Consider the following 9,730-nt stretch of genomic DNA (forward strand, 5'->3'; position numbering starts at 1 on the left):
TTACATTATTGAGTGTTTTTGTGACAACCGGTGCACCCGATTCACATCGGGCGAAGTTGATATATTGCTATACATTTCAATAAAACAATACCAAGATACATAAATACAGATTTCAAAGAAAATATACATGTAACATGAGCTGAATGAAGCATATCTTCTTAATGTTTTAAATCGAAGCCATCACTATTCAACACGCAGCGAAATAAAAAGTTAAGCTTAGTAAGTACATACGAACGAAAGTCCCCGATTAATTGGTCCCGTGGAATCCGATTGGTAGTAAATTAAACATTTTCCCTTATTTAAAGGCAAAATGAAGTCCATTTGAATTCGCGGCCGTAATTACAGGGTTTACGACGTGCAAAGCATTTCAACGTTGCTATGAGAACGTCCCCTGAGTCTATGGAAACGTAACTGCTGTAGTAATTAGTAAACTCCTCTTAATTATAACTTATAAGACCGACGTTTAATAGTATACACGCAATCGTACGATGTAAATATATGTTTCTGCAATACATGTTAAATTCGAAACATTCTGTTCTAATTAAATACATCTAACATTCCCATATATTGATTGGTTACGCTTATAGTTTATGTTCATATACAAAGGAAGTAGTTGAATCAATCTCACATTCGCGCTTCTCTTCACCCATGGGACTGAGGTGTTTCGCCTTTTTTCTCTATCATCCTAACTATGTTCTGACCCAAAAAATATCATAAAATCGCTGAGTCGTGACGTGATATAAAGACATACAAGTGCTCTTCTTAATTTATAATATTTGAATAAGGCTACGACTGCCATCTTTGTTTAGACCCCTACAAATACCTCGGTAATAAATACTTTCTACCCGTTAAACTCAACAAAAAATAAACACTTAAATTAATAACTACCATTCGATCGTGAAATGCAATATAAAAGCACATTTATGTAAAGAAATAAACATTTAAAAGGAACTAAGTAACTTAAAAAGACAAGTCTAATCGCAGATTACGTAGCGAGGGCTTGTGATTGGAAAAATTTCTCCAACTTTTTAAATTGGATCGTTTCGAGCGGTTTGCGTCGAATGCGAATAGGGTAGTAGATAATGCGATTTCTTCAATACTTAGGTATTAAATTGCATCTCTGAAGAACGGTTGTGTATGAACGTAAGTAGAATCTTTATTGATGCTCTTAGTGGTCATCTATTATGATTAGAAAGATGAATAGTTTGCCGTTTATGTTATATTTGTTTAATCACCACATAGTATGAAGGAAAGTCCACTTCCCGCGCTTCCCGCGTCTGTCCCTATGTATGTATGTAATATGTATGCTTAGACCTTTAAACTACACAACGGACTTTGATGGGGGTTTTCTATAGACAGAGTGATCCAAGAGGAAGCTTTATATTACGTACTAAACTACTATAAGTTAACGCGTGCGAAGCCGCGCGCAAAAACTAGTTTTGAATACCACACATTTTAAGATTAAAGGTAGTTAGAGATATCAATTGCATGCTTTTTTCTTAAATACAGATTTTTGTATTTATAAAAAAGGACTCGGCAGGTAACCAATTAAGAATGAAATAATGTAATTTTTAATTTGATGTTTCAATAAATAAATAAATTTGTTTATTTTAACTGTTGACTAATATTTAATAACATTTACATAGCAAGTTTATCTAAATTTAAAAGTAGCAATATGTTAATAAATATATTAGTTAAATAAAGTAATATATTACGAAAGTGCTGGAGGTAAAAGATTATTATTATAATTTGGCAATAGTATAATAAGTCAGATGTTTTTGCAGAATGCATGTGGATATAAATCACACGCTTCATTCTGTTCAATTCATAATCATCCATATTATAAAATTACTTCTGTGGAACTCCACAAACATTTATAACATTTTCGCAAGTAAACATAAATAATGCTTACCACATCTTTAGTCTGATCATCTTCGGTTGTTTCAATGTCGACACTTTCATCGCTATCGCGGTCGCTTTTAGTGGATCGCGCGGGCGAAGAGCGCAGCGGGGAACGGGGCGGCGAGCGAAGCGATAAGCGAGACGGCGACTGGAGCGGTGACCGGAGCGGCGAGCGGCTGCTGGGAGATTTATTTATTGGCGATCTGCTAAATAATAATAGAAAAACAAATTATTGTAACAATCTGTTTACATTTTTATCAAATTATGTAAAAGAGCAAAGTTCTCTAAAGTGAGTTTCTTTGATAGCAGAATGCTTAAAATTTGGCAGTCACTGCAGCATTCACGATTGCAATAAAGAGTTTTTTTAAATTGTTGTCAATATATTTTTTTCTTCATGTTACGGTAATGTTACATAACTATTTGCTGCCAATTATAACCTTTTTCTTTATAAACCAAGCTTTCAGGGAGACACTTCAATTACAATTGTAAATTTATTACCTGTTCGGTGATCGTGACGGTGATGTAAGTGGTGATATCTGTGGCGAGTCCAAACGATGCGTGATCACCGGTCGGAATGCACGTGGCTCCTCCATAGCCCCCACTCCGCTTAGAGCTGTTAGTGCACCTTGGAGTAAGTGTATGTTTAAATTTATTATTTACGTAAACATTTAAATAAGTCATCTCTCTCAGTATTCTTTCGGTCTGATTTTTATATATTTTTTTACCTTCACATACACACTTTAATAATAAAACAAAGCATAAATGTAAATCACCTGGCGTCCACAAAGTTGGCTTAAGCCACGGTAAAGCGTACGGCAGAGGCAGCCTAGCGCCCCACACATAGTCAGCGAGCCTTGGGACCGGCGTGTGAGCGCTCGGAGGGCTGGCCGGCACACGCTTCGCCTCGCTCTCCTCCGACCTGCGGATAGGTACCCTTCTGTGGCACAATTTAATGCTGCACTTTTTGACAGAGTAATTGCATTATAAATTGTCATTACAAGGTCTAAAAGGTCATAAGATAATCGATTTCAATCGGATGATCATCTGTTTCTGATAAAGTTCTGATAAATAACCACTCCTAACGTTAAGTACTGAGACTTAAAGTTGAATACCTACTGAATTAATTATGTGCAACATGGTAGGTAATATAAAAGATATATACTTGAGTACACATTTTCGTTCCTACAAACATTCGTATAGATATTTGAATTGTGGAAAAAACACAAATGAAGTAATAGACATTTACCTAGCGGCAGACAACATTCTCTTCCGTGTACCGCCATTAAACATAGCCTTAACGTCTTCCCAAGCATGAACCACTTCTACTGGAGGATTCCCGCTCAGCTTCATATGTCGTCTCCAAGAATTGAAGTTAGCGGCATCCGGCTGAACGTACTTGTCTCCAGGACCGACTCGGTGCGAATGGAAGATGAATTTGTTCGGTGAGAAGAATAGGCCGCAATAAGTGCATTTGATGCATTTAGCACGGGATGAGTTGTATCTAGAAATATTTATACAGGTCTCACTAAATGACATACGTGATTTGGTCTATTTATAATAATTAAATTACAATTTAACTTGCAGTACTTTGAGACATTTTAATGCTGCTCACTAAAATTAATACTTATTAAAATAATTTACTGTCAAATTCGTATATTGTGTAATTGTATAATTGGGCCAGCTCGCACCGGGGAAGTACCACACCCCCACAGAAGACCGGCGTGAAATAGCATTCTGCTGTGTTTCGTTCGGTGAGTGGGGGAGCCGGAGGCCCTTATCCTTTTCCTTTCCCTTCCCAGTCCTTTCCTTTCTTAATCCCTTCCCAATTTAAAGTCGGCAATCCATTTGAAGAGGCGTAAGGTCTGCAATCGATCTTACGCCTCTACAAATGTTCATGGGCGGTGGTAGCGTTTACCATCAGGCGTCCCATCAGCTCCATTGCCGACTGTGACATAAAAAAAAAAAAATATTTCGTAAATATCCAATTCTAGCATATAACTATGTATATAACTTACCGGGCTGGTAGGAAAGCACCACGGCATCCCCAAGCGCATTCATGGTGTACCGCGAATGCAAAGTCATCAGGCAGCCTTGGCGGGGCGTTGTCGCCCAGAAATGATTTGCACAGTCGCTCTGCTTCTCGACGGGTTATCATTCCTGTTATCAATAAGATTTTATTAAATAAAACTTACAGAATATAATAGTTCTATCTTATTACGTGGCTAAGAATATAGCAAAAATTCTTTTGCTATGTAATTATCTGTTTTATATATCAAAAATACTTTACTAACTGTATAGTATCTTTAGTATATGTATAGTACTAAATTTATATTGAGAAGGTTGCTGCACCTGCAGCATTATGCTGTACTAGGTTGTTTCATCATCAGCATCATCATTATCAGACTTTTAATGCGTCTACTATGGCACGCCGCTAAGTGAGGGTGGGTGCAGCACAAGGTAGTGCGGAACATTGATTTATTTTTGTTCCTTTCTTTGTTTTTCTTAATGTTTTATTTTTTGTATATCTTATGTATCTTTATATTTCAAAATACATGTTGGATTCCTCATAGTACACTTACCACAACGTCTTGAAGAAACTGGCATTGCACCAGCGCGCCTCAAAATCTCCAATTGCACAGGCGTACACTGCACACAAGTGATGCCCAAAGCAACTCTTCTATTGTGTATCTCGTTGTAGGAAAACTGCTTTAACAGTGTGTTCGATATCTGAGCTAAACAGAGGCGCTCTATGCCCTCAATGACTAGCGACACTATTGGCACCCCATATAGAAGAACTGTTCCTACCTAAAACAAAATACGTTAGAACACAACATCTCGCCTTTATGTACAAAATGGTTATTAACCTTTATCTAATTGGCAAATTCTTTCTCTAGATGTTTTTGTTTGCATACTTAATCTTGATTGTTGATAGATCAACTATAAATAGATCGCATGAAAATTTTTAAAACTACCACTTATATGAAAGCCACACCGGGACTGTTAGATACCTACTTAATTAATTGTATTTTATTTTTGTTTAAGAGCAATATGGAAAGGAGACTTTATAATATTATGAGAAAATAAATAAAATATTATATTATAATTCACATGAATCTAGATACTTACTTGATTGGGTTTGCTGTTCATTTCCATAACTTTGTGATCACTCCGGGACTTGGATTCTCTCGAAGACAGCGCTAAATTAGTTGCCTCCATGCTTAAGACAAAATAGAACTTTTAAAAATCTATTATTAGATATCATACAATATATACCAATCAAACTATATCGCTCCTTAAAACGATAGTCACAGAACAACCAAGTTACCAAGTTAACTGTACCATAAATTAATCTCATATATGAAAATTAACAGCTTTTGCACAATCCCCAAAATAACATAAATAAGCCATTAAAACTAAAGGAAATATTCCGACCTTAATTTTGCCGGATCATAAAACAGCTATTCCGTATTTCGTGTGATTTCGTACAAAAGATCATTTATACAAATTGGCATGCGTGTGAATACACTGTATCGAATATCAATTGGTTTTATTAACGTGGGGCGATAATGTATGCCCGCCCCTGAAGGGCGCTTTTGTTACCAATTTATATTGTTGTAACTTGCAATTGCTTGCAGTTAGTAGTTTGTTGAGTTTGAAAATAAACTCAAATTTGCTTGCATACTTATTGAAAATAGCTTTAGCAGTAAAGGATAAGATGTTTTCTTTTTTTTTGTTTGTAAGAATAATAAATTAAATATTCACCGAAAAAATGGCTTTGCTGTTTGTCTAATGTTGATATGAAAATGCAAATTAAATTTTTCCGTTTTATTTAGAAGTTGCTTTAAACGTATATTTCTTATTGATTTATATTTTAAATCTTCATCAATTGATTCACATTTAAATAAATTTGTGTATTTTAAACGGTTTATTTAAAACGTTATAAAATCGTTACTATTTTAAATGGAGGCAAAAATCAACACGGGGTTTGAATATTGTAACAAAATAATTATTTACTTTTCGTCACTTCTTATAATCAATAATTGGTTCAATGCCATGAGTTTAAAAAAAACCTAATTTAATTATCTAGTTACATCGAACATATCCTAGTTAGAATAATCAAAGGTAAGGTATAATATACTAAGGCGTAAATTATGTACATAGTTATCTTATATATAAAATTCTCGTGTCACAATGTTAGTCTCTATACTCCTCCGAAACGGCTTGACCGATTCCTCTGAAATTTGGTAAGCATGTGGGGTCTGAGAATCGGCTAACATCTATTTTCACACCCCTAAATGATAAGAGTAACAGCGTTTGCCGGGTGCAGCTAGTTATTTATATAAAAAAGCATATTATCACTACCATAAGGAGTCGGAAGGCATTTGGAAATGAGCAAAAGAACTTAATAAGTGAAAGATATTACGTTTTAACCATGTTATAACACAGATACATTTAAATAAAGTAAATATCAAAGAAAATGACATAAAATAAACTGCATAGTGTACAATTGCTGCACATGACACAATGCAATTTGAAATCAAATGAATTTGGTAGCTCATGAAAATCTCCTAACAAGCTACAATAATGTCAAACTAAACGACACTTTTATCACCGTGGAGGAAACGGTGAATATATTATCCTTGTTAAAAAGAGACATACATGATATTTACAATATTTTATCTTAGCTTGTTTAGTCCAGCATAATTCATAAGAAAACTTAAATGTTTAAATATTCTGAGAATAGATATTACATGTATGCTTACAGCTTTGTATTTTGTGTTATTGGTAAATAAAAAAATAAACTCAAATTATTTTAAAATGTTATCGCGAATAGCTCCAAGAAATATCATATAACATACTAATTAGGATTACATACTAATTAACGATTTGAGGGTAGTTATTAAAAGATGGCATATTAAATCAATAGAATCTACATTCTAATTTCTGAACACGGCTTCTTACGCCATCGTAAATAAATTAAGTTGGTATAAATTTTTAAACGAAAAATGTTAAAGAAAGCAAAAACAAACAAAAGCAATTGTTAAAGAAACAAATAAGGGATGTGACCATACAAGGGGCGTGAGCTGTTAACTTGTGTCAGGGTTGCGAGCGCACAAAATTGATTACACAAAATGGCATTACATTATAGTAATGATTGCATATGTTACTTTTTGTCGGGTTTTGTGGCAACACAGTGCATACAAATGACGTGATTTTATTTTCATCGTAGCGGCAATTATTTGATAAAATCCAGTTAATTACCTTTTTATAATATTATCTTTGGAATATAAATATTATTATTGTGAGTAGTATAGTAATAAATAGTAGTTAAGCAAGATGGTAAGAAAATATACATTAATACTAGTATAATCAATGGAATAAGAAAGCCAGACGGAACTTCTATGTTCACTACATAGCATACAGAGTAGATTAATGTAATAAGGCTACATAGTTAAAAAAGTCACATTCCGCCATCTGTGTTGCTTAGATCTTTAAAATTACGGAACAGAATTTGATGTTTTTTTAATAGATATAGTTGATTCAAGAGGAAGGTTTATATGTATAATAACTTAGAAAAAGAGGGATTTTACTCCGAATTTTACGTGTGCAAAACCGCGGGCAAAAGCTAGTACATAATATTGAGGATATAGGAAAACATAACACTTAGTACTTACAGTAATAAAATACAAGTGGAATAATCACAGCTAAGCCGAATCAATTAATTTCGCCAACAATGCATCTTATTTCATATTTTACGCTCCAAATGTGAGTGACTATTGAGAATTTACTATCATGTAATTATCCCGTATAAGTGCCATATGGTGATGCGAGGCCGGGATGGCCCAGAGCATCCCGGGAGACTAGCAACACTTGTAACGGAACTAATCGTTTTTGTAGTCTCTTCAATGTGATACGCCTGCCGGGATTATTATGAATTGCGTATCTATCCAGTGCGATTGCATTGTTCATTTTGAAGTGTTTTAATAAATTATTATTTAATGCTTTCCATTTATCTGCATCGATTGGTGACTCAAATTAAGTTTTCAGAAACTGTTTTTAGATGGGTCACTTGACTTATAAAAGTAACATATCATAGTCAACTAAATAGAACTTCTATTTTATTATGTCGTTCCTGAAATTAGCGCTTTAAATCAACCAAAAATATTTTGAGCTTTAACTATTATCAGCAACGATATATGTTTATTTCGTCTTCAGTCCAAAAAAACCCTTTTTGTATAATGAGCATTTATCACAACCACGAAAGAGAACCTTCTTAGCGGTAGGGTGTAGTACCTACATAGGTATTATAACTGGTGCTCTATGCGCACAGAGAAATATTATTCATTTGACTGAGTCATGTGCAAATTGTCAAATTGGCGCAATTCTAATATTAGTATCTTTAAAACGGTCCTAATTCTCCCACTTACACTGGACATTGGCGCAGTCCCTCCGTTGGGTGAAGCCATTAAGAAAGAGGAAGAGGAGGAGGATCTTTAAAACGTGAATATTTATTAACTGAAAATGGCACAAACATGCGGCGTACACCCTATGACAATAGCCGGTCGCGTGGCTATAGAAAGGGAGAGATGTATCGGAATGAGCAGTGCCGAGAGAGAGTGGAGAAAGCAATGGTTGCAGGACCAAGTCCTCTCCAAGAACGAACCGGTATACGTGGAAGAGTACTGGAGAGAACGGATAAACCCTATACGCAGGATTTACCGCGCGCCCTTAAATATAATATTTCGCCTTCTGAAACCTGTCCTAGGAGAAGGTCGAGCGGCAGATTATAGGTACATAACTGGAAAAATATTCTTGCTGTCTTTTGGTGTGCTGGCGACACATTACTATTTTAAATACGGAGGAAATGACTGGACTAAGAAAGGAGGTTGGCGGGTCCTGAAATCTAAGCCCATGGTGCTACCAGGACAGCCAGGGTTTCCGTTTAAAACTAATTATGCTCCGTCTGATTACGCTGATAGAGGATTTAAATGCTCTGGTTTTGCTAAATAGATAGATAAATTTAACATTAATATTACCGTTTCTTTGACAAGCAGAAAAGACTTATGTTATTTATATCGTTATGTAATTAGATTCTATAATATGTCAATAAATAAATATTGTTTGGTCGTGTTCAGCTGGATCTGATTTGTCTCACTTGGTACTGTTCCACTAAGATACGATATTTTACTTATTACTATTACTGATGAATTGAACGATTACTTTCTCAATTTCTTTGAACTAGCAGTTTGTTTTATTGCCTTAGAAATAATATAATAACTATATTAACAAACTTCAAGTGCATAATGAAATACCTAACATGTTAATATAAGTATTAGAAATTTATTTGTATGATTAATTCGTCACCTACCACGTCCTTGAAACAACAACAAAAAAAAAATAAAAAAAGAACCCGATAATAAATAAAACTGTTGTCTTTATATTATGTATGTATGTATGTATGCTTCTATATTTATCATATACTTGTAATTTCCGCATTTACTTTCTTCCTCTGACCCATAAACCCGAAAACTAGTCAACAAGCTACCGTCAACAAACCCGCAACCAATCGTATTGACATGTTGTACATTTCTGCGGATAATATGGGATTATCCCTAAATAAAGGGGACATTCGAGAGTGTAGAGTATCTACACGTTTTTGTTTTCTTGGATACCTGATTTATCATATAGGTGCGATAATATCGATACAAATCTTGACATTGCTAAGTACAGTAATAAAATACATAATTATAAGATAGCTTATTTGAAACCTACCTGAAAAAAAAGAGTAGGTACTCTCCTTTATTACGTATAAACGTAGAAGCGCAAA

General features: G+C 34.6%; 2 protein-coding genes across 3 annotated transcripts in view; one reads left to right on the plus strand and one right to left on the minus strand.

Annotated features, from left to right (window-relative positions):
* Positions 1 to 5,118, minus strand: part of LOC119839691 (SKI family transcriptional corepressor 1 homolog-B) — a 14,694-nt gene extending 9,576 nt beyond the window's left edge. Inside the window, exons 1-7 of one of the 2 annotated variants that reach the window (XM_038366109.1) lie at positions 5,029 to 5,118; positions 4,482 to 4,707; positions 3,918 to 4,059; positions 3,149 to 3,403; positions 2,676 to 2,839; positions 2,401 to 2,527; positions 1,913 to 2,105 (exon numbers count right to left, since the gene is read on the minus strand). In XM_038366109.1, coding sequence (XP_038222037.1) covers positions 1,913 to 2,105; positions 2,401 to 2,527; positions 2,676 to 2,839; positions 3,149 to 3,403; positions 3,918 to 4,059; positions 4,482 to 4,707; positions 5,029 to 5,118 — 1,197 coding nt within the window. Of the gene's footprint in view, positions 1 to 1,912; positions 2,109 to 2,400; positions 2,528 to 2,675; positions 2,840 to 3,148; positions 3,404 to 3,917; positions 4,060 to 4,481; positions 4,708 to 5,028 lie in introns of those variants that run through there. The other variant, XR_005288270.1, reaches the window with a different exon arrangement.
* Positions 5,119 to 8,424: 3,306 nt separating this feature from the next.
* On the plus strand, positions 8,425 to 8,913 carry LOC119839772. Its single transcript, XM_038366212.1, has one exon. The coding sequence runs from the start codon at positions 8,425 to 8,427 to the stop codon at positions 8,911 to 8,913; it is 489 nt and encodes a 162-aa protein (XP_038222140.1).
* Positions 8,914 to 9,730: the final 817 nt, after the last annotated feature.

This window comes from Zerene cesonia, chromosome 4 (assembly GCF_012273895.1).
Source record: "Zerene cesonia ecotype Mississippi chromosome 4, Zerene_cesonia_1.1, whole genome shotgun sequence".
NCBI lineage: Eukaryota > Metazoa > Arthropoda > Insecta > Lepidoptera > Pieridae > Zerene > Zerene cesonia.

Coding starts and splice junctions, on each gene's coding strand:
- LOC119839772 (XM_038366212.1), top strand. CDS start 8,425: ATGGCACAAACATGCGGCGTACACCCTATGACAATAGCCGGTCGCGTG.